This window comes from Balaenoptera borealis, assembly GCF_965194805.1.
Source record: "Balaenoptera borealis genome assembly, chromosome: 3".
NCBI lineage: Eukaryota > Metazoa > Chordata > Mammalia > Artiodactyla > Balaenopteridae > Balaenoptera > Balaenoptera borealis.
Genome location: NC_138866.1, coordinates 91,176,193 through 91,200,681, shown reverse-complemented (window position 1 = coordinate 91,200,681; position 24,489 = coordinate 91,176,193). Strand labels below are relative to the sequence as shown.

At 39.3% G+C, this 24,489-nt stretch overlaps 1 protein-coding gene across 3 annotated transcripts in view; it reads left to right on the top strand.

The window, feature by feature from the left end:
* Positions 1 to 24,489, top strand: part of FBN1 (fibrillin 1) — a 252,784-nt gene that overhangs the window by 28,902 nt on the left and 199,393 nt on the right. For all 3 annotated transcript variants that reach the window (XM_082387352.1, XM_082387351.1, XM_082387353.1), the window contains exons 3-6: positions 8,081 to 8,163; positions 10,190 to 10,288; positions 19,677 to 19,772; positions 23,157 to 23,252. In XM_082387352.1, the coding sequence (XP_082243478.1) occupies positions 8,081 to 8,163; positions 10,190 to 10,288; positions 19,677 to 19,772; positions 23,157 to 23,252 (374 nt within the window). The remainder of the gene's footprint in view (positions 1 to 8,080; positions 8,164 to 10,189; positions 10,289 to 19,676; positions 19,773 to 23,156; positions 23,253 to 24,489) is intronic.

Genomic DNA, 24,489 nt, shown 5'->3' with positions numbered 1-24,489 from the left:
TTCAGGACCCGGGGGAAGGAGCAGTGACCCCAGGGGAGACTGAACCAGACCTACCTGCTAGTGTTGGAGGGTCTCCTGCAGAGGCGGGCGGTGGCTGTGGTTCACCGTGGGGATGAGGACACTGGCGGCAGAAGTTCTGGGAAGTACTCCTTGGCGTGAGCCCTCCCAGAGTCCGCCATTAGCCCCACCAAAGAGCCCACGAAGGCTCCAGTGTTGGGTTGCCTCAGGCCAAACAACCAACAAGGAGGGGACCCAGCCTCACCCATCAGCAGTCAAGCAGATTAAAGTTTTACTGAGCTCTGCCCACCAGAGCAACAGGCAGCTCTACCCACCACCAGTCCCTCCCATCAGAGGCATAAGAGGCACAAGCCTCTTAGATAGCCTCATGCACCAGAGGGCAGACAGCAGAAGCAAGAAGAACTACAGTCCTGCAGCCTGTGGAACAAAAACCACATTCACAGAAAGATAGACAAGATGAAAAGGCAGAGGGCTATGTACCAGATGAAGGAACAAGATAAAACCCCAGAAAAACAACTAAATGAAGTGGAGATAGGCAACCGTCCAGAAAAAGAATTCAGAATAATGATAGTGAAGATGATCCAGGACCTCGGAAAAAGAATGGAGGCAAAGATCAAGAAAATGAAAGAATTGTTTAACAAAGACGTAGAAGTATTAAAGAACAAACAAACAGATGAACAATACAATAACTGAAGTGAAAACTACACTAGAAGGAATCAATAGCAGAATAACTGAGGCAGAAGAACGGATAAGTGACCTGGAAGACAGAATGGTGGAATTCACTGCTGTGGAACAGCCTAAAGAAAAAAGAATGAAAAGAAATGAAGACAGCCTAAGAGACCTCTGGGGCAACATTAAACGCAACAACATTCACATTATAGGGGTCCCGGAAGGAGAAGAGAATGGACCAGAGAAAATATTTGAAGAGATTATAGTCGAAAACTTCCCTAACATGGGAAAGGAAATAGCCACCCAAGTCCAGGAAGTGCAGAGAGTCCCATACAGGATAAACCCAAAGAGAAACACGCCAAGACACATAGTAATCAAACTGGCAAAAATTAAAGACAAAGAAAAAGTATTGAAAGCAGCAAGGGAAAAACGACAAATAACATACAAGGGAACTCCCATAAGGTTAACAGCTGATTTCTCAGCAGAAACGACAAGCCAGAAGGGAGTGGCATGATATACTTAAAGTAATGAAAGGAAAGAACCTACAACCAAGATTACTCTACCCAGCAAGGATCTCATTCAGATTCGATGGAGAAATCAAAAGCTTTACAGACAAGCAAAAGCTAAGAGAATTCAGCACCACCAAATCAACTCTACAGCAAATGCTAAAGGAACTTCTCTAAGTGGGAAACACAAGAGAAAAAGGACCTACAAAAACAAACCCAAAACAATTAAGAAAATAGTAATAGGAACATACATATCGATATTTACCTTAAACGTGAACGGATTAAATGCTCCAACCAAAAGACACAGGCTTGCTGAATGGATACAAAAACAAGACCCATCTATATGCTGTCTACAAGAGACCCACTTCAGACCTAGGGACACATACAGACTGAAAGTGAGGGGATGGAAAAAGATATTCCATGCAAATGGAGATCAAAAGAAAGCTGGAGTAGCAATACTCATATCAGATAAAATAGACTTTAAAATAAAGAATGTTACAAGAGACAAGGAAGGACACTACATAATGATCAAGGGATCAATCCAATAAGAAGATATAACAATTTTTAATATATATGTACCCAACATAGGAGCACCTCAATACATAAGGCAACTGCTAACAGCTGTAAAAGAGGAAATCGACAGTAACACAATAATAGTGGGGGACTTTAACACCTCACTTACACCAATGGACAGATCATCCAAACAGAAAATTAATAAGGAAACAGAAGCTTTAAATGAAACAATAGACCAGATAGATGTAATTGATATTTACAGGACATCCCATCCAAAAACAGCAGATTACACTTCTCAAGTGCGCATGGAACATTCTCCAGGATAGATCACATCTTGGGTTACAAGTCAAGCCACAGTAAATGTAAGAAAATTGAAATCATATCAAGCATCTTTTCTGACCACAACACTATGAGATAAGAAATGAATTACAGGGAAAAAAACATAAAAAACACAAACACATGGAGGCTAAACAATATGTTACTAAATAACCAAGAGATCACTGAAGAAATCAAAGAGGAAATCAAAAGATACCTAGAGCCAAGTGACCAAAAACAAATGACAGAAAACACAATGATCCAAAACCTATGGGATGCAGCAAGAGCAGTTCTAAGAGGGAAGTTTATAGCTATACAAGCCTACCTCAAGAAACAAGAAAAATCTCAAATAAACAATCTAACCTTACACCTAAAGGAATTAGAGAAAGAAGAACAAACAAAACCCAAAATTAGCAGAAGGAAAGAAATCATAAAGATCAGAGCAGAAATAAATGAAATAGAAACAAAGAAAACAATAGCAAAGATCAATAAAACTAAAAGCTGGTACTTTGAGAAGATAAACAAAATTGATAAACCATTAGCCAGACTCATCAAGAAAAAGAGGGAGAGGACTCAAATCAATAAAATTGATAAAGGAGAAGTTACAACAGACACCGTAGAAATACAAAGCATCCTAAGAGACTACTACAAGCAGCTCTATGCCAATAAAATGGACAACCTGGAAGAAATGGACAAATTCTTAGAAAGGTATAAGCTTCCAAGACTGAATCAGGAAGAAACAGAAAATATGAACAGACCAATCACAAGTAATGAAATTATAACTGTAATTAAAAATCTTCCACAAACAAAAGTCCAGGACCAGAAGGCTTCACAGGCGAATTCTACCAAACACTTAGAGAAGAACTAACACCCATCCTTCTCAAACTCTTCAAAAAAATGGCAGGGGAAGGAAAACTCCCAAACTCATTCTATGAGGCCACCATCACCCTGGTACCAAAACCAGACAAAGATACTACAAAAAAAGAAAATTACAGACCAATATCACTGATGAATATAGATGCAAAAATCCTCAACAAAATACTAGCAAACAGAATTCAACAACACATTAAAAGGATCATACACCATGATCAAGTGGGATTTATCCCAGGGATGCAAGGATTCTTCAATATACGTAAATCAATGTGATAAACCATATTAACAAATTGAAGAATAAATACCATATGATCATCTCAATAGATGCAGAAAAACCTTTTGACAAAATTCAACACCCATTTATGATAAAAACTCTCCAGAAAGTGGGCATAGAGGGAACCTACCTCAACATAATAAAGGCCATATATGACAAACCCACAGCAAACATCATTCTCAATGGTGAAAAACTGAAAGCATTTCCTCTAAGATCAGGAACGAGACAAGGATGTCCACTGTCACCACATAGTTTTGGAAGTCCTAGCCACAGCAATCAGAGAAGAAAAGGAATACAAATTGGAATAGAAGAAGTAAAACTGTCACTGTTTGCAGATGACATGATACTATACATAGAGCATTCTAAAGATGCCACCAGAAAACTATTAGAGCTAATCAATGAATTTGGTAAAGTTGCAGGATACAAAATTAATGCACAGAAATCTCTTGCATTCCTATACACTAATGATGAAAAATCTGAAAGAGAAATTAAGGAAACACTCCCATTTACCATTGCAACAAAAAGAATAAAATACCTAGGAATAAACCTACCTAGGGAGACAAAAGACCTGTATGCAGAAAAGTATAAGACACTGATGAAAGAAATTAAAGATGATACCAACAGATGGAGAGATATACCATGTTCTTGGATTGGAGGAGTCAATATTGTGAAAATGACTATACTACCCAAAGCAATCTACAGATTCAATGCAATCCCTATCAAATTACCAATGGCATTTTTTACAGAACTAAAACAAAACATCTTAAAATTTGTATGGAGACACAAAAGACCCCAAATAGCCAAAGCAGTCTTGAGGGAAAAAAACGGAGCTGGAGGAATCAGGCTCCCTGACTTCAGACTATACTACAAAGCTACAGTAATCAAGACAATATGGTACTGGCACAAAAACAGAAACATAGATCAATGGAACAAGATAGAAAGCCCAGAGATACACCCACACACCTATGGTCAGCTAATCTATGACAAAGGAGGCAAGGATATACAATGGAGAAGAGACAGTCTCTTTAATAAGTGGTGCTGGGGAAACTGGACAGCTACATGTAAAAGAATGAAATTAGAACACTCCGTAACACCATACATAAAAATAAACTCAGAATGGATTCGAGACCTAAATGTAAGACCAGACACTATAAAACTCTTAGAGGAAAACATAGGAAGAACACCCTTTGACGTAAATCACAGCAAGATCTTTTTTGATCCACCTCCTAGAGTAATGAAATAAAAACAAAAGTAAACAAATGGGACCTAATGAAACTTCAAAGCTTTTGCACAACAAAGGAAACCATAAACAAGATAAAAAGACAATACTCAGAATGGGAGAAAATATTTGCAAACGAATCAACAGACAAAGGATTTATCTCCAAAATATATAAACAGCTCATGCAGCTCAATATTAAAAAAACAACCCAGTCCATAAATGGGCAGAAGACCTAAATAGACATTTCTCCAAAGAAGACCTACAGATGGCCAAGAAGCACATGAAAAGCTGCTCAACATCACTAATTATTAGAGAAATGCAAATCAAAACTACAATGAGGTATCACTTCACACCAGTCAGAATGGGCATCATCAGAAAATCTACAAACAACAAATGCTGGAGAGGGTGTGGAGAAAATGGAACCCTCTTGCACTGTTGGTGGGAATGTAAATTGATACAGCCACTATGGAGAATAGTATGGAGTTTCCTTAAAAAACTAAAAATAGAATTACCATATGACCCAGAAATCCCACTACTGGGCATATACCCAGAGAAAACCATAATTCAAAAAGACACATGCCCCCCAATGTTCATTGCAGCAGTGTTTACAATAGCCAGGTCATGGAAGCAACCTAAATGCCCATTGACAGACGAATGGATAAACAAGATGTGGTACATATATACAATGGAATATTACTCAGCCATAAAAAGGAATGAAATTGGGTCATTTGTAGAGACGTGGATGGATCTAGAGACTGTCATACAGAGTGAAGTAAGTCAGAAAGAGAAAAACAAATATCGTATATTAACACATATATGTGGAACCTAGAAAAATGGTACAGATGAACTGGTTTGCAGGGCAGAAATTGAGACACAAATGTAGGGAACAAACGTATGGACACCAAGGGGGGGAAAGCTGTGGGAGGAGGTGGTGGTGGTGTGATGAATTGGGCAATTGGGATTGACATGTATACACTGATCTGTATAAAATTGATGAGTAATAAGGATCTGCCATATAAAAACATAAATTAAATAAAATTCAAGAAAAAAAATAAATAAAATATGATGATCAAAGTATAACAGCACATATTTAAGAAATTAACAGTTATAGTTGGGCATTAATTGAGAAAGCAAAAGAACTCTCTACTTCCCCAGATCCTCATCTCTTAAGGCAACCAGTTTTAACCATTTCTGTTTTTAGTTCTTCTCACATTTATGCCAGTGACACCGTGTTTTGTGTTTGTACTTCTATGTCTAGATTTAAACAGTACCTATTGGCTTCTTGCCATGAAAGATAGGGACATAGCTCACTTAGATCTATACCTTTTACTCTCTCTTCTCCTTCCCATTTTTAAAATAATTATAGAATGACTTTCAGCCATTCTATAATTATTTGGTATTTATAATCACTTGGTATTTATAAACATTATATATCTAAACCTCTATTTCTTGGATCAGTTGCTTTATTTCTCTCCACACCTTTCTTTCCAACTCGTTTCTTGATTTATGATACATAAAGGTTTAAAACATTTACATTTTGTTTTGTAACCATTGTAAACTGTAACATTTTTCATGTTTTGTCTGTGGGTTGATTCTAAAGGTTGAGGAAGCAATAAAGAATGTCTATATTATTGTGATTTTTCATGTATCTTGGAAAATCTTTTGAATATCTTGCTTTACAGGGCTGATAGGACTGATCCTGGACTCTTTTTTTCTTAGCTTTTTTACCCTGTTATATGTGTTGTTACTCCATAAATACACTCCTTCTTGTCAGACAATATGTCCTGAGTTTTGTCTGAAAAACATCGTTACTCCAACAGCAGACACCCTACAAAGGCTCAGGGATCCTCTGAAGTTATTCCAGGGTTTGATTTGGGGTTGGACTGAATCCAGTGGAGTTGTTGTAATGGGCTGTTGGTGGGGAAGGTTTGAGGTGGTTGACTTTGGCCTGGATTGTCATTTTAGATTGAGAGAACTCTTACGAAGCTTGCGTGTCCTCCTGCCCCAGCCTTCTACCCTATCTTTTTCCTCTCACTCCCCTTTCTGAGATTCTGAGTTGCCCTAGGAAGTTCTGGGCACTCTGAACTGAAGGTTGGGGCACTACTTTGTCACAGGAGGGAAAAAGAATTGAGAGCCTTTGGCTTAGAATTCCTAATAAAGTCTTTCTCTCTTTCTTAATCTCTTATGGTACCTTTGGCTGAGTAGCTAATTTAGGTCAGAAGATGATTCCACCACGATGCTGCTGTGTGTTTTCATTGTCCTTTTCATATGTAAGCTTTTCATGTTCATTATTTCATCTGATACACACACACACACACACACACACACACACACACACATAATGTGGACAAGGCAGACATTTCATTATCCCAGTTGTAGAGAAATAAACTAAGGCTCAGAGAGGTCCTAACGTCATGCACATATTAAGCCTCTATCCAATCATTTTCTGTCTAGCCTTGGAGAAGCCTTGGGCTGTTGGGTATGGATTTGGGGCCCTCTCCCTGGCTCCTCCATCCTTCTTTCTATTTCTTTTTCTGACCTCGGCATCAGTTGGTCTGAAGTGTGCATTTTTCCCTGCAGAGTATTCCAGGTTCTCGGGGGCTGTAAAGGGAGTACAGGACAGGGCAAAGACTTTACCTCACTTCCTAATCCTGCATTTGGTTAAAGTAGTGAGTTCAGAGGAAATGCAAGAGGGTTCTGTGCATATACAGGTATGCATTTTAGCTCTGCAGTTGTTCTTAAAGGCTTATACTTATGGGACTACAGTATTTATACCAGCAAGCCTTAGAATAGCTCCTAGTTTGTGAAATTGATTGCAAAACCTTTGACCTGCCTTATCAGCCCCTGAACTCGAGGAACTGGCATCAAGGTTTAGGCCCTCAGATGTGGCAAAATGAAATGAATGAATGGTTTCTTTTGGATCTCTGTGTGTTATACCCTCTGCCTTAGTTTCCAGTGGAAAATTTGTTAGATCTTTACCCAGTTGCTCCCTTAAATTGTTAAATAGGATCATTTGGATCCTGAATGTATCCTGAATGGAGGCTTTGCTCCAAGACATGTGATGAACTGTAAACAAGGAAGCCAGAGTGACATTGGCTTTGTTTTCCTGTAACTGCTGGTATCAACTATGTTTCCAAATTTTGGCTAAAGAAATATTTACATGTTTTGGCTTTTTTTTTTTTTTTTTTCTGACTAATGTCAGAGTGTGCATTCCTGTAATTCTGGTGAAAGGAAGAATGTGGTCACGTTTTACAGGGTAGCTGGGCCATAGGAAAAAATATACACAACTTCAATGGATAGAAGTATAAAACCTTACATTCAGTAGATTTTATGATGACGTTCCTTAATTAGATTGGTAAATTTATTGTTTAAACTAGTCTCATATGGCTCCATAAATTTTTATATCTGTGCATTGTGATAGAAAGCACTGCATTTTGTTCCTGTGGTTTTTATTTTCCTGATGTGCTGTATGCATAGGTGATATTAAGCATATCCGTATTGGTATCATTATGTTAAAATATCCCAAACTACTAAGCCAGCATTGAGTCCCATGAGTTTACTGTTCTTGTCTGCAAAGATTAATACTGTTCTAATAACTCAGGATTTTTTTCCTTTTATTTGGTCATATATTCTTTTTTTTAAAAAAAAAAGTATGGAATTCTCGTGATTGAATTTTTTTTGTTTTTGTTTCAGACCTAATGTCTGTGGATCACGTTATAATGCTTACTGTTGCCCTGGATGGAAGACCTTACCTGGTGGAAATCAGTGTATTGTCCGTAAGTAAATAGTCTGTCATTTTTCATGTTCTTGTTTTGTTGTTTTGGTTGCACGGTGATTCTTAGTATTTGGTCTTTTGTAACTGCATACCATTAATATGTTTAGAGCAGAGCCTTCCAGCTCTCAGATTTTCCTACTTTCTCTGAATCCAGCTTGGGAAATATATTAACTTGGTCAAACCACTGTTATACTTTAATTCAATGACTTCCTTTAGAATGTTTCTGAGATAGAGGGAATAGAGCCACAGGGATACTTTGATCAAGGTTTCATATCATGGCATACCTTGTGCCTGGGTGCATAGACTATGTAATCACTTTGATGGGGTTTTGAAAAACAGTTTATCATTGCTGCTTTCCTTACTGTCATTTCTAACTGTGTTGGCCACCCACAAGCCCACCCAAACCTTGTATGTTGAATTTGGGTGATCGAGGCTAAAAGCAGATCTAACTCTTAGACAAAGGAGAGAGGAAGCAGATAGAGCATCACATGAGGATGAGTGAAAAGACTAGGGGAAGAACTCAGATGGCACCAGAGATTCCTCTACCGACTCTGCTTCTATGGCAAAGCCCCAGATTCTCATCATACCCCACAAATGTTGAGCGACAAATCACATGCAAGACAAGGTGCTATTTAATGGCGATACTAAGTCAAGTTAGTTATGGCATCTGTTCTCCATGAACTTTTCCAGTCATCATACCTGTGAAATAATTTTTGTTTTCAGAAAACTCCGTTTGTTTAATGGGAAATTTAGAGCTGAAAGGACACTAAGGAATTACTTCACCCCCCCCTTCTTATTTGGCCTAGAGTGGTCTGTGGAGAAGAAGAGATTATTTCAACCAGCATTCTCTTGGTGACCTGAAAAAGTTAATCCCTTTCCCAATTCTTGATTTTAACTAAAAGCAACTTATTCATTTGGCACATTGTGGTTTACTTCAAGATCAAAACTGACTCACTAAGAGAGGGATATAATGGTATTTGGAGTTTTCTAAATGAACTTGGCAACAAAACTCTTTCCCTAGTGTTCTGTAGAATCTCTGAGAAATGCTGACTTCAGGTATTAAATAAATGTTTGTAGGATCCTTTGACAGCTTCTTTCTTAATAGTTTTCAACCTCCATCCTAGGCTCTTCTGAAGTTTCAATGCACTGTCTATCAAGGGTATTATTTTTGGCCTTGTACATTTCATTTGCCCTTGCAAGTTTGTTCAGGAGTTTTAAGGAAAGGATCAAGCCTATGAGTATAAAAAGTAGTGACCAAATCTTGGTCTTCTGTTAAATATAAATCATTTACCATTTGAACTTATTCTTTAGTCCAATAGCAGAGTATTTGGTACCAGTATGATATTAGTCTCTGGGTGGCATGAAAATGTTAATAATTCTCTAAAAGATGAATGGCTTCCTGACTGTAGGATCAGTACTACCGAAGTGGGTTCACACGTCTTCTCTCAGACTTTGGATGTAATTCACAACAGGACTAAATGTAGGATACAAGTTGCTCCATAGATCATATGTTCTCACCTGGAAGGGTCTTATCTAGGGAAGTAGTCTTAGCAGGGCACAGTATTTTTATAAAAATTAGTAAACTTTAAGCATTTATAATAAAATAGGCTCCCAAGAATACTGCTACAATTTTTATATTATTACATCTTAAAGTTAGTATAAAAACAATGTGTGTGTGTGTGTGTGTATACACACACACACACACACACAGGATTTTTGTTTATTTTATTTTCCCTTTATAGGATATCCTGGGCTTTTTGACAGATTGAGAGCTGTGGAATAAGCAAAGAGAGGCTGGAGAACCATTGATACGGATAAGGGAGTTGCCGAATCTTATAGCCAGAGTTTATTTAGTCCAACAGATTGGTTTTATAAATGCATAAATCTGAAGCCTAAAGTCACATAGGTCACGATGGCAAAGTTAACAAGGAACCTGATAGGCCAGGTTTCCTCACTTGAGGATTAGGGCCCTGTAAATCACCGTGCTCTGAAGCCATGTGCTAACAGACCTCTGGTTTTGTTCACAGCCATTTGCCGGCATTCCTGTGGGGATGGATTTTGTTCTAGGCCAAATATGTGCACTTGCCCATCTGGTCAGATAGCTCCTTCCTGTGGTTCCAGATCCAGTGAGTATAACATGTCATTATATATAATATTATTTTATGTGGTTATGCCCTATTTTCTCCTAAATTTGCTTTTGGCTTTTCTCTTGCCTGCAATACATTTTTTTTCGCTAGAACATCTGCCTTCTCTGTTCTGCCCAAAATACTTGGAATGGCTTTCCTCAATCTGGGCTCTCATTTGCCTTCTTCACTTTTTATAGGGAAATTACCTATGGGAAATAACTACTATGAATAACATAAAGATTATGGCTTCCTTCTGTGTAGGTATCACCTTATTCATTTTTGTGTCTCCAATGTAAACACCATAAAAGATGCTCAATGAAATGATTGTTTAATGAACATTTTTTGGCTCAAGAAAACTAAGCATTCTTCCTTGTGGTACTGAAATATGAATCTGCTTAAACACTTTTTACAACTTGAGACCCCTGCTTTTGCAAGAAGAAAATGTAAGGAGTCATCATGGCAGTTTATTGGGGATGATTTATCATGAAGCACAAACATATTTTCCCTTTCAGAATTTTACCACTTTGTTCATTCTGTTCATTATTCAGAGACTTTGCTTGCTTGTTCTATTGGTTTTTGTTTTGAAACGCAGGGTTCTCAGCAGTGAATTAGGGGAAATGTGGGGCTTGGGAAGGAGGTGAGTCATTGGTTGTTAAAAAAGTTAAAGTTCATGTTTATATAAATAGCCCCTCAACACCTTGACCATCACCAAGGCAAAAACTTAGGTTCCTTTTCCATTCCCCATTTCTGATGGGCAAATACACTCCTCTTACAGTGTGTTCTGGTTTTGACAAGGTTTTAAGGAGAGTATTGTGGAATAAGCACATTCTCTTTCGTCGATTGCAAGTAGAGACTTCTGCGGGATCAAGATGCATTACCTGTTAAGAGTCCTCACATTTAACCGTGGCTCTCATGAACCAATTAACAGGATGGGGCAAGTAGTGCAGGGTAGCAGACCCTCTTGGTGCCCACTCACATACCTTGGCATTCATGGGTGACACAAGTGACTCTGCCTGGGAGCTCTGTAACATTTTTCTGGCCATGGAGCATGTAGGACAAGCTGGAAGGCTGAGGGGATTAATTAGAAGCACCTTTTAACCAATGACAAATGAAGAGTGTTGGATAAGTGCCCATGCTTCCTTGCCTCTCCTTTTGCATAACTGCGAAGTGTGTTATGCACTGCCTTCTGAAGTTCCCTAGTGGGATTGAGCCCTAGTTGCCCACAGTAGGAATAGGCTTGATAATGTACTTTATAGGCTTTCTTTCACTTTCCCAGTCTCTTACCAGTGTTTCCTGAAATTACTTCTAAAATAAACTACTCACATTTGAATTATTGTCTCAGAATTTGCTTCTGGTGGAAACCAAACAGAGATAGTCTAGCACTAAATACAGACAGTTGTAGGTTGGGATAGAAACTCCCCCTTGGACTGGGACTCATTTACTTATTGCAATGAGTGTAGCATGTTCTTACTTGATCTCAGCTTGGTTTTAAATGTGTGTCCTCCAAGCAAGGGTAGGTTAGCTCTGCATATCAGGAGCACTTGAGCTGGAGGAGTAGCAAGAGGTAGAGAGCTCAGCTGGCAGCACTTTGGGGAACATGTCGGATGTCTCTGTCTCCATCAGGATGACCTCCAGGCTGCCTCTGAGGAGAGAGAGCCTCGGGGTGGGGAAGGAGTCTCCACATCAAGTTGGGAATAGAACCATCTCTCAGATTGGTTCCTGAACCCACCAACAACACTGCACTCCACTGGGGGAAGAAAATATTGCCAGATGGCAAAACCGGGTATCCAGCTGGAAAGGTCTTCAATGATAGTGTGAGCTGCTAATGATTTAATCAAGTAAAAGTCATGAGATGTGGAGAAAGGATGTTAACAAGATCAGAGGGAAAAGCTGTGGTCCTAATAGACTTTAAGCTAGCAGTGAGGTGGGAGGAATATTGTGGTAAGGTCTTGTGGGCCAGGTTAGGGCAGAGGCTGAAGTTCAAGACATGTGGGTGGTGCTCTCTGAGATGGTTTGGGGTCATCTACGGTACTTGGACATTGGACAAAGCCCCCAAGTAGCTGGTGGATGAGAGTGGTGTGAGAGGGAGGATATGGTTTCATCAGGGTTTTTGAGGCATTTGGAGCCTTTAAAATCATTGGCTCGGACTCTACCTGGACTAATAATGTCCAGACAGCTTGCCACAACTAAAGACGGCAGAATGTTTTAAATGAAGGGTAGCTGGGGATGATCAGAATTCATTTCTGATCTTTTTAAGTGATGTTCTAGGGAACAGCTCTGCCGTCCTATAGAACTTCCTGCCCGTGGTGTGGTAGACAAATTTGGATAGATCACTTTGCTAACTGCCCTGCTAACAGAAGAATAATCCAACTCAGTGAAATGTTTGCATTCACTACCTGTGGTTCTGCTAAGAGGGAGTCAATATCATTTTATCAGTATTTCCTATGAGAAACTTTATACTTGTTATGTGATGGAGTCAAGGAGGTCTAGGCAAGTTGTAGGACCTCTGAGGCCATAGCCTTCTCATTTGAAAATATAAAGAATGAAAGGAGGGTTTTTCTTTCAGGTTATTTTCAACTTGTGTCCTGTGACTTTTAAAATAGGGAATGATCTCTTAGTGGCCTGAATGAGAGATCGCATTTCCAGAAAGTCCAAATTGCCAGCCAGCAACTCCTTTGGACACGAGGAAGTCGTGGCTTCCCTTAACCTATTGGGAGTCTTGCTGCCAGTCATTGAGGCACCAGGGCAAAAAGAGGATTGGCTAGACAGGGTCAGAGCAAGTTTTCTAGACTTTAACTCCAGGTCTATTAGGACTGCTCTCTACTCTCTCAGTCTCTGAGGCCAGAGATGGATCCTGAGCAACCCTAATTCTCAGAAAGACCTGTCATGGGTGATCCGTGAATTCACTCAAACTCTCCTTAAATATATAGAAATATAAAATAGATTATCTTCTTAAATAATATACAGTATGTTGTTATAAAAGGTGCTCCCTAAATTTCACATTTTAGACTTTGGAGATCAATTTTATGCTCATCCTGTTTTATTCTTTATGTTTTTAAAAAGGATTTAAAAATTAAACTTATTATTTTGAGATAATTGTAGATTCACATTCAGTCGTAAGAAGTGCTGTGTAGAGATCCTGGGTACCTTCTATCCAGTTGTCCCCACATCTTGTGAAACTATAGTGCAATATCACAGCCAGGATATTGACACAGATACAGTCAAGATACAGAACATTTCCATCACCACCAGATCCTCATCTCACTCTTATATTCATTTCCTCCTACATTCTCCTTAATCCTGACTGCCACTAATCTGTCGTCTATTTCTATAATTTTGTCATTTCAAGAATGTTATATAAATGGAATCACACAGTATGTAACCTTTTGGGACTGGCTTTTTTCACTCAGCATAATTCTCTGGAAATTCATCCTATTGTTGTTGTTGTATATATCAGTAGTTTGTTCCCTTTTATTGCTGAGTAGTATTACACGCTATGGATGTAACACAGTTTGTTTAGCCACTCACCCATTGAAAGACATATGGGCTCTTTCTAGTATTTTTGATTTCCAAACAAAGCTGCTATGAGCATTTATATACAGGTCTTCGTGTGAACATAAGTCTTTATTTCTCTGGGATAAACGTCCGGAACCGCAATTGCTGGGTTGTATTGTAGTTGCATATTTAGCTTTTCTAGAAACTGCCAGCTGTTTTTGGAGTGGCTGTACCATTTTGCATTCTCACCAACAATACATGAATGACCCAGTTTCTCTGCATTTTTACCAGCTTTGGGGGTTGCCACTATTTTAAATTTTAGCTATTCTGATAGGTATGTAGTAATTACATCATTGTAGTTTTAATTTGCATTTTTCTACTGGCTTATGATGTTTAACATCTTTTCCTGTGTTTATTTGTCACCTGTATATATCTTCTTTTTTTTGTTGTTTTGAATTTTATTTTATTTATTTTTTTATACAGCAGGTTCTTATTAGTTATCTATTTTATACATATTAGTGTATACATGTCAATCCCAATCTCCCAATTCATCCCACCACCACCGCCCCACCACTTTCCCCCCTTGGTGTCCATATGTTTGTTCTCTACATCTGTGTCTCTGTTTCTGCCCTGTAAACCAGTTCATCTGTACCATTTTTTCACCTGTATATATCTTCTTAAGTGAAATGTCTCTTCACATCTTTTGCCAATAGGATTCTTAACTATTTCACTGTTTATATAATTTAAATACTAGCTCTTTGTCAGATATGTGATTTGCAAACATTTTCTCCCACTCTGTAGCTTGCCTTTTCATCTTCTAACAGAGCAAAAGTTTTAAAATTTAAGTCCACTTTATCAATTTTTCCTTTAATGGAAAAAAATCACGCTTTTGGTTTCAAGTCCAGGAACTCTTTGCCTAGCCCTAGATCCTGAACATTTTCTCCATTTTTTCCTAAAAGTTATAGAGTTTTACATTTCACATTTACATCTGTGATCCATGTTGAGATACTTTTTGTATGAGGTGTGAGGTTGAGGTCTAGGTGTAGTTGATACCTGTGGATGTCTAATTGCTCCAACACCATTTATTTCTGAAAAGGCTATCCTTCGTCCGTTGAATTACTTCTGCATTTTTGTCAAAAATCAGTTGGGCATATTTGTGTAGATCTACTTCTGGGTTCTCTGTTCTATTCCATTGATCCATTTGTCTGTCCCTTCTCCTATACCATACCGTCTTGATTACTGCAGCTATGTGGTAAGTTTTGAAAGTTGAGTAGACTAATTTCCTCCCACTTTATTCTTCTTTTTCAAAATTGTGATTCTAGTTCCTTTGCCTTTCCATATAAATTTTAGATTCATCTTGTCTGTATCTACAAAAAAAATCTTTCTAGGATTTCTATAGGAATTGCTTTAAACCTGTGTGTCAGTTTGGGGAGTATTGGCATCTTTACAATTTGAAACCCCTTTTAGTTGGATAAAATTTTATCATTTTTAATTCACTTCAGTTTAGTTAGAATTTGGGGGTGCTGGTACTCCCAACATGAATCCAAGCTCTAAGGGTGTCAGAAGGCCAGGGGAACAATTGTAGAGCAGTGTGTTAGTGAGTTTGAGTGAGTGTGCTGCAACCACATGCTGAAAGTGTAAGAACACTCAAAGGATGGGAAGGTGGCACTGTAGCTAGTCTGGAAGAAGTGACCTTTTTCAGGGCGGTGTGGGATTTATATGAACAGGAAGAAGAGGAATGGGTGGAATCTGCTCTGATTTGTCCATAGAAACAGTTGAGCTCTTTGCTTTCTAGTTAGCCCTCTATGGAAGTGCCTTTATCACTGCTATCATATAACTTGTCTTTCTCTGGACCATTTGCAGCTCTGCTAGGTTTTTTGTTTTGTTTTGAGACACTTTAGTGAAGTTGCTCTTCTAAGGCACCATAGATTATTTATGCACTTATGGAAAATGTCATTGCTGTTATCTCTCCCAGTGAAAATTATTTCTGTCCTGCAGTGACTCTGGTTGCCCCTATGGACTGTTGTCTCAGGTGTCAAGTCCAGAAGTTAGTCTAGCTGTTTAATTTGCCTTGTACTTTTTCCTAGTGCCTACATTAAAATCACATGTTGCCATACAGATACTTATTTGCAAATTGCTCCCAGTGTTCTTTCTGCTCCTTGTGCCTGCCAAGATAATGGAAGTTTTTAGAATCAGTCCCAAGCTAATGCATCCCAAAGAAAATCATTACCTGAGAGGTATTTAGATCCAAGTCCCAGCCCTGCATCTCTCTTGTTCCAGTAGCGTGTTTACATCGCTCTCTTTTGGTTGGTTATTTTAAGAATTAACTTGTGCTGGGCTATAATCTAAAGAAAGTTTCTTCTACTCTTTCTGATACCTGGCAAATGGAAGGCATTCAGTAAATATTTGTTGAATGATTGAAGTGACTGACTGACATCTTCTGGAATGAACATAAAATTTGTTTGGGACTCTATGTGGATACAGGTTAATGGCAACATTTTCTGTTAGTTCTAGGATGTTGAGCCTTACTTGAAACCCTTTGAGGCTGTCTGCCCATCTTGGAGGGGAAGTTCTCCTCAGGGCCAACTGCACGTGGCAGCATAGACCTGTACACTGACACTTAAACTCCCCTAGTATTTTCAGTTTCTGGTAAAATCTTAACACAGATTGAATTTAGGAATCTATTCTAACTTGAGGTATTTAGAGCATCATATGGGTTCAAGTGAAGCCCTTATTTTTCAGTTGGCTTTTTCTAACGACATAGAACATGGTCTCCTAATTGCCAGACATCTGGAATTCTTTGTCACATCAGAGTAAATTTAGAATATGCATCAATGGCAGGACTCAATCAAAAATAAAACCAGTTTGTATATATATACTCTCTACACTGTGTCTGCTGTGTAGTGAAGCTACAGATCTAGTTCCTTTATTTCCCCACAGAAATCCTGAGTGATCACTCCCACCTTAAGGAAATACTTTTTCCCCTGAAGATCTAAGACTCACAAAGAATGCGAATTTGGTAAACATGTTCGTGGCAAAGCAGGAGATTAAGATGCTGTTATCTGTTGATGAACTTGCCCCTCTGGCCCAAGGAGACATGGTTCATTGGTTTATTTTGACCACTGGACTAACCATGCCTTATTGTTTTACAAGTCTGACCAAGTGCTTTTATTTTTTAAAGGAGAAAGAATATTTTATGCTGGAAAAAGTTCACCTGAAAGACAGTGTAGGAAAAAGTATAAAAGCATATCAGGGAAGTTTTTATGATATTACATTTAAATGTAAGCTTACCATTCTTACCAGAAAGAAGAATTCATTCTCTTTTTCAATTTGAACAAATAATGTAAAGTCACTATTTAAACTACTGTTAGCTTTTTTATCTCAAAGTAGCTAAATGGCTTTGTTGCTCATGTGGGAATGGAAATTAGCTCTTGGCATGAACCACTTTAATTGAAATCAGTTTGTGGGTTGAGTTCCTATGCTGCTTGACAGATGACATCATTTCCTGTGCTTTTCCCAACCCTCACTGTTTTGCTAAGATAGGATGAAGCTAAGTTTAACTTCAGATTTTAAAGCAACTATACACCTTTTCCTGACCTACTTAGAATATTATCCAAATTTTTCATCAAATCATTTCTTTTGTATATCTGTAAATAGTTTTTTAGTTAAAAAAGCATTTTGGCTGAGACGTTTTAATAGAAATCGTAGGAGCCTAAAATAACTGTTTTAATCCGTTTTCTGGGTTGGTTGATTTCTATAACAATGCTCCAATAAAGGAGTTATTTCTGCTTTTATATATGGGGCAACAAAGATAAAAATATTTTTAATAGCAACCTGTTGAGTGCTGTATAAGTGCTTAGGCAACTACACAGTCTCAGTGTTTGAACATAGCTTTTGGTGTCATTATCATGGAGCATGAATTAAGTAAACAGGAATTAATGTAGCAAAGTTTTATACAGCACCTGTGTACGGGCAAGGATGCTCTGAGTAATCATGATTCTTCCCACTCCCCATTCTCATGATGCCTTTAGACAAATGTGCTGGGGATAGGAGAAATAACTTAAAAAAAAAAAGTTTGATTATATAACGTATATTTCCAGAGAGAATTACTAAGTACTCTGGAGTCAGAACAAAGAGGGCTAGTATCTAGTGGGGGAGGGAGGAGAGAACAGAAATCAGAAAAGATCAAAGGAAAGAGCAGACATTTGCAGTGGGTCTAGGAGATAGGTAGGATTTCAGTATTTGGTGAGAACTGTGGGTGTGTTATATGTTAGGGGTTGGGGCGAAGAGACAAAGTGACAGGTTAAAGAGGAGATTCCATGAAGAGACTAGCAGCAAGTGCCAGGCATTTGGTACGGCACTCAGAAATATTTGTTGAGTGAGTGAGTGACTGATAAAGTACACTGGGGACTGAGTCATAGGATGTATTAGGAGTAGGCAAAGCAGCCCTGATAGGCTCATGGGAGGGCTTTGATTGCTGAGATGGAGGGGCTCTTAACAGAGCAGACGTAGGAAGTCTTTGACGGTGTTTCAGCAAGTATGCGACATGTTCTCGAAAAGGTGCCTCACTTTCAACTTGACTTAGCTCTTCAGTACTCTCTGAGGGCATAGTAAGTATTGGGTTCTGGCACCTTCCTTTTCCCTGTTGGCATGCTGAGATTTGTGTAGCACTTGACGAAAATGGCCCTTTCTCCTGAAGTCAGCAGCCCCTTTGGGATTCTGAACTGAGCATCCTAACGAGGGGTACTGAAGAAGGTGGCTGCTGGGAGGGGTCTCCTCTCTGCTCTTGGGAGAAGATTTAGACCCTGTGCTCCAAGAAGGCTGAGCATAGGAGCAAGCATACGCAGCTGATTTCTGCTCTTACACAGAAGAAGGGCTTTTCGTCCCCTGATGTGAAATTGTTGAGCCTTTTTCTCTAGGGCTTTACTCCCACAGCTTGGAGGACAGGGCAGAGTGAGCCAAATTTCCATGCCCAATCCTGGCCTCCTTGGGTAGGGATGTGTCAACAATGATTAATTCGATCAAGCCTTTAGTCTTCTCCAAGTAAGGTAGTTGACTGTTTCTAGAGGACTAAGGAACAGCCTGGGATTTTGAGAGTGCCTAAATTACTGAAGCAGAGGCAGCCAGAGCCCTGGAGGAGCCAGAGCCCACACCGCGCTGTCATTCTCCCTCCCAGGCGTCTTTCACTCCAGCTTCTTCTAGCGCCTCATCGTCTCAGTCTAAGTCAGCCCGCCTGCCCATGGTCTTCCTGCTCTGGGTGCTGAAGCTCTCACACTTCTGTAGGTGACAGTGTGATAAAGAGTGGGTTTCAAACACTGTGGGTCTTAGTTGGTTTAAGGTTACAGTTTAAACCAGCAGCTCTTTCTGAGCCGAATCCAGCTGTCTCCGTTATCAAGCAGTCTTGTTATTAAATGCCGTTGTAGGTACTTTTTCCCTTCTTTTTGCTGCCTCCAAAATTTCTTTTAACAACATTTCTTGGAATTTGTCACCCTGAATGTTTTCCTGCCCACCTACCTGGGACCCTGCATCTTTTAACAAGAAAATTATTGCCGTCGTAATCTTGTCTCGTCTGGTCCCTCAAGGCACTCTTTTCTTGTTGGTGTAAATTACAGAAATGACATTGAGTGGTAAGTTCTGCTAAATTTAGAGAAGTCATTGAGCATTATTAAAGTAAGTATCGAAGAAGCAATTACATTGCATTGTAAATGATTTTATGCGCACAAAATGACATGTTTAGCATTATCTATTAGGTTATTTCTGCGTAAATATATGAATCTTGATAAACCATTTTATTTTCTCTTCAAATCACTGCAGATCAACTCGTGTGAACTGTTGCTATCTATGTGCTTAAATTGCAAAAATAAATCAGTCTTTTTTTTTTTTCCTTTTCAAGTCCAACACTGTAACATTCGCTGCATGAATGGAGGTAGCTGCAGTGATGATCACTGTCTGTGCCAGAAAGGATACATAGGGACTCACTGTGGACAACGTAAGTAAACCATAGTTATAAGTATTCTAGACGTTAATCTATAGAGACAAAGAGAATACGGAGATAAGTGCTGGTGGATTTTCTTTGATTTCCTGGGACATGGCATTTTTGGAGATGTCCAGGGACTCTTACAGATGAACAGATCACTTACCCAACACACATAGTACCAAATTTCTGACTGGAACCTTGGAAATGGGTTGTTTGATTCATTTTTCTTTCATTTACCTCCACTACCCTGCTTACCTCATCTCTGATTTACACCCAAGGTGCAGAATTCTTGTTCACTCCTGATGTATGCCTTCCGTTTGATTGCTCAACATCTCCACCATCTCTTGGATTTTCAATAAGCATCTCCAATAGAGTATTTCAAAACTCAACTTCACCTTTCTCCCCAAACATGTTCTTTTTTCTTGACTATTGATGTCTGTATCTCTCTAGTTTCCCAATCTAGATTCTGCTCTTATAATATTCATCATACTGCTGGCCAGTGTGTTGGTTCATTCATGAACACTGTTTATTGGGTGTCTACTCTGTATCAGCCCCTGTGCTTTGCAGAGATGAAAATTTCTCTAAAAGAGCTCACTTTTTATTACACTAAGAAGAATATATATACCCTGCAGAAAATTTAGAAAAGTTTAAAAATATAAAAAATAAAATTTTCTACAATCCCACCATTCCAGATATTACCTTTTAGTCTTTTAATGCGTATTTGGTACGTGAGATCCATTGTATGCATAATTTTCCATATAACTTTTTTACTTAATATTTTATTAGAAGTATATTTCATTTTTTTGAACATTTAAAAATACATTTTAATAGTTGCATAATACTCCATTATATATAGGTTTTACTGTTTATTTAGTGAATTGTTAATGAGCATTTATTCATGTTGTTTCCAGTTTTTGCCATTGTATATGTATTTGCTATGATGAATAATGCTATTATAAGTAAATCAAAGTTTATTTAATACCCTCCTGACTGTCTACACACTGCAATATAGTAAGAATGACAATCGAGTCTTTGGCAGCCCACAGCAGTAGCATGGCGGGAGGAGAGGTAGGACGGCCTCCCCAGTGTGGGAGACCCTTGAGCTGAGTCTTAAGGGGTGGGTAGGGGTTCCCTTGTCAGATGATGGGAGGTGGGCCTTTTAGGCAGCCGGCACAGCATAAGCCAAAGCAGCAGAACATGACATAGCATGGGAGGTCAGGCTTTGGCGTTGCTAGGACTTAAGTGCTGAGGGAAGTGATGGGAAGGAAGCTAAGGTCAGAATGGAAGTCATGGGCCATTGGAGGGCCTTTATGCGTACCGTTTTTTCACCCAAAGTAGAGCCAGGGAAGGGGAGTGAGAAGACAACGACCAACAACATTCATCTGTTGAGTTATTTACTCTGTTTACTGTATGCTAGGCACGTGTTCAAACTCTTTACACGTATTAACTCATAACAACAGCCCTTTGAGGTAGAGGCCTTTTTTACCTTCTACGAAATGAAAAAGCTGGGGCAATAACTTGTCTAAGGCTGTACAGGGAGTAATCAGCAGAGTTGGGATTTGAACCCAAGCAGTCTAACTTCACAGCCCATGCATTTAATGCTATGAAATACTGGCCTATACACTTCACTTACAGTGGTTTACAATGAGAAAGACCACTGGTGGCCAGTGTAGAGTGGGAAGAAACAGAAGCAGGAAGAATAGTACTAAGGCTATGGCTAGAGAGATGGTGGGATGGGGATGGATTCAAAGGCATTTTCAGAAGGGGAATCAGAAGGAGCTGCTGTGCATCTTCTGTTTCCTTTGATGCTCCCAGAGGGAGTAGAGCCCAAAGCCCAGTGCACGACAGGCACTCAGGTAACACCCGTAGAATTAGAAAACCTTTCCTAGACTTCAGTTTCCTAATCTGTAAAATGGGAGGGTTGGTTTCGGCAATCTCAAAATTTCTTTTCTGCTTAAGCCTCTTCATTCTCTCCTAACTGTAAATTAAGAAGCAAATTAGAACAATGAATATATGTAAACTTCTCTAATTTTGTGATGATCAATGGACTACTGCTATAATTTTTGGCTATAAGGGGTTGTCTCAGTTCAAGTGCACTGATCCCAGTGGATGCTGAGACAGAATTAGATGCACAAGAGATTTATTGGGGAAAAAGCCTATGAGAATCAAAGGGAAAGAAAGCAGGAATCAGGAGAGAGAACCTTCAGACCATGATGCAGGTCACACCGCTGGGCAAGGAGAGAGGGAAGGAAAGACTATCACGATTGTATAGAAGGAGGCTCAGACTATAGTGCAACTTCACGAAAGCCTTGGTCAGGCTGATAGGGAGCCCAGAATAAAGATTGCCCATCAGAATAGTTTCATGATGGGCAGAAATGTCCAGTCTCCACCATGCTTAGTCACTGGGTGGTAGCAGCCAGGAGAGTGTGCCCTTGGCATGAACACAGTAGCGGATCTGAAGGTGTAGCAGCTTCAAGGCTGTCGGCCAACTAAGCTCCCCTAGGTAGGTTTTCTTGGAGGGAGATCTGAATGGCTCAACTCCATGACTGCCACAGGGGTACAGGAAAAATGTGTGGGAAATATATGAAGGAGGAATTAATTTAAATGGAGGTGTTAGGGAGGCCTCATGGAGGAGTAAGGTTTGAGCTGGGCTTTGAAGAGTGGGAGGGACTGGCAAATTTGGCAGGGGCGGCCTACCACCTGTGGATTAAGATGCCTAGAAAGAGGCCATGCATAAGTGAGTTGCAGGAAGTTGTACGGAGAAGAGTGGTTCAGGGCATGAGCTTTCAGATCTTATTTTAATGCCTTTCTTGACAAGTAAAATGTCCCTCCCTCGAGGATGGCTGGACTTATCTTACCAATATTTTCCAGAGATTCTCTTATAACATTCAATTGGGTCTTTATTACAGTGCATAAATTACTGAATGTCAGTATTCATGTTTTGTCGTTGGCAATTAATAGTGTGATCTAACATGCTGCATTTCTGTAAGGATGACGGTAGAGAGGCCAATGTTTTCCCTCATGAGAACCCTCTGGAAATTAAACATAAATCATAAGAACAGAGTCAGCTTGCTAAAATGCAGTTCTCATCAGGGGTATCTCTTATAAACCACCATTTTAGGTGCAGAACTGAAAGCATTGCTCACATGCTTCCCAGGATGAAACTGTCAGCCTTAACACAGGTGCATACTCACCTATTCCAGGTAGTTTTACCTGAGTTGACTGAGGAACATCCGGGGAACTGGAACTGTACAGTAACTGTTTAAAACAAATACCAGGGTGATTATTTAGTGTTTTTATTGTTGTCCTTTCAGGGGACAGTAAGTGTTACTTTATTAGCATCTACTATCAGATGAAGCCCGTCAGCCTCTCAGCTCCTATCTCCTTATTTTACAGCTGTCTGTGAAAGTGGCTGTCTCAACGGAGGCAGGTGCGTGGCCCCAAATCGATGTGCATGCACTTACGGCTTCACTGGACCCCAGTGTGAAAGAGGTAATTTTTTTTAATGTATTGGTGTCAAGATGTTCTAGTGGCTAAAGCTATGATTGATTTCAACATGCATTGGGTTCTTGCGGCTGCTTCGTGAATTTTGCTGAGCTTTGAGGGGGTTTCTGAATTGTCACTGGGAAGGTTCCTAGGATGACAAGACAATGGCCCTAAGTCTATGCATGTTATTCAGTAATTCTTGCCAGGGGACTGCAGGACTCAATAGTGCGCCTATGCATAAGTACCAGTTGGCATCAAGATAAAAAGAGGAAAATTTTCCATAGAGTAAGGATTGAGCTCATTATTATCCTAGTAAATTAGGGAGGTGGCTCCAAATAAAACATCTGTGTGGCAAGGGGAGAAATCCAGAATGGAACAAAAATTGCACCTAAAGATCTATTAGGACCTATTGGCTGTAGTGGCATACAAGCTGGGCATTCAAAGTTCACTAGAAATACTGACTGCTGAGAAACTGTGCTTTCACACCTGTAGTTTTTTCAGTACTCACTGCAGCCCACTGACGTGTATAATCATCATCACTTTTCTGTCTGAGAAGATCAAGGCTCGGGGAGGTCAAGGGAGCTCCCTAAGGTCACACACATAATCAGCAGCTTTAATTTGAATGTGGGTTTTCAGTTTTCAAGTCTGATGTATACTGCGGCTCTTAATTAAAAGAGATTTCTACCTGATTTGCCTATGCATACGAATAGGATATTGAGATGTATGTAAATGTGCAGTCTTCTTAAATACCCACCGCCCTGACCTTTGCTTTGTTGATCATCTTGTCTTTACATTCATAGCCATGTTTTCATTGTTCCTAGTTTTATGGCGAAGATTTTATCGTGAAGATTTAGGAGGTTCCTTTCATACAAAACTGCAAAAATACTCATGAAAAAATACCCATTGAAAAATATTCATGAACTTTTTAAACTGCAGTCATCACCTTTATCCAAAGTTGTATAGAGATCATTTTATTCTAAGATGGAAAGTAAAGATTCAGTAGCAAGTGTTGAATATATGTTATTTAAAAGCAAAGAGCACAGAGTGGTATGTGAGAAATTGTCTTCTGTTTGTAGTTTTATGAGTTCGTCTAAATTCAGTTCTTCGCTGATAAAGCAACAATACCTATTTTAGCAAGTAACTCTATTATTACTGGATAGATTATATTGTATCTCTGTTCACAAGGCCACTGCATGGTATGGATATGTGATGCATTCTGGACTCTTGGCCCTTACATTGTACT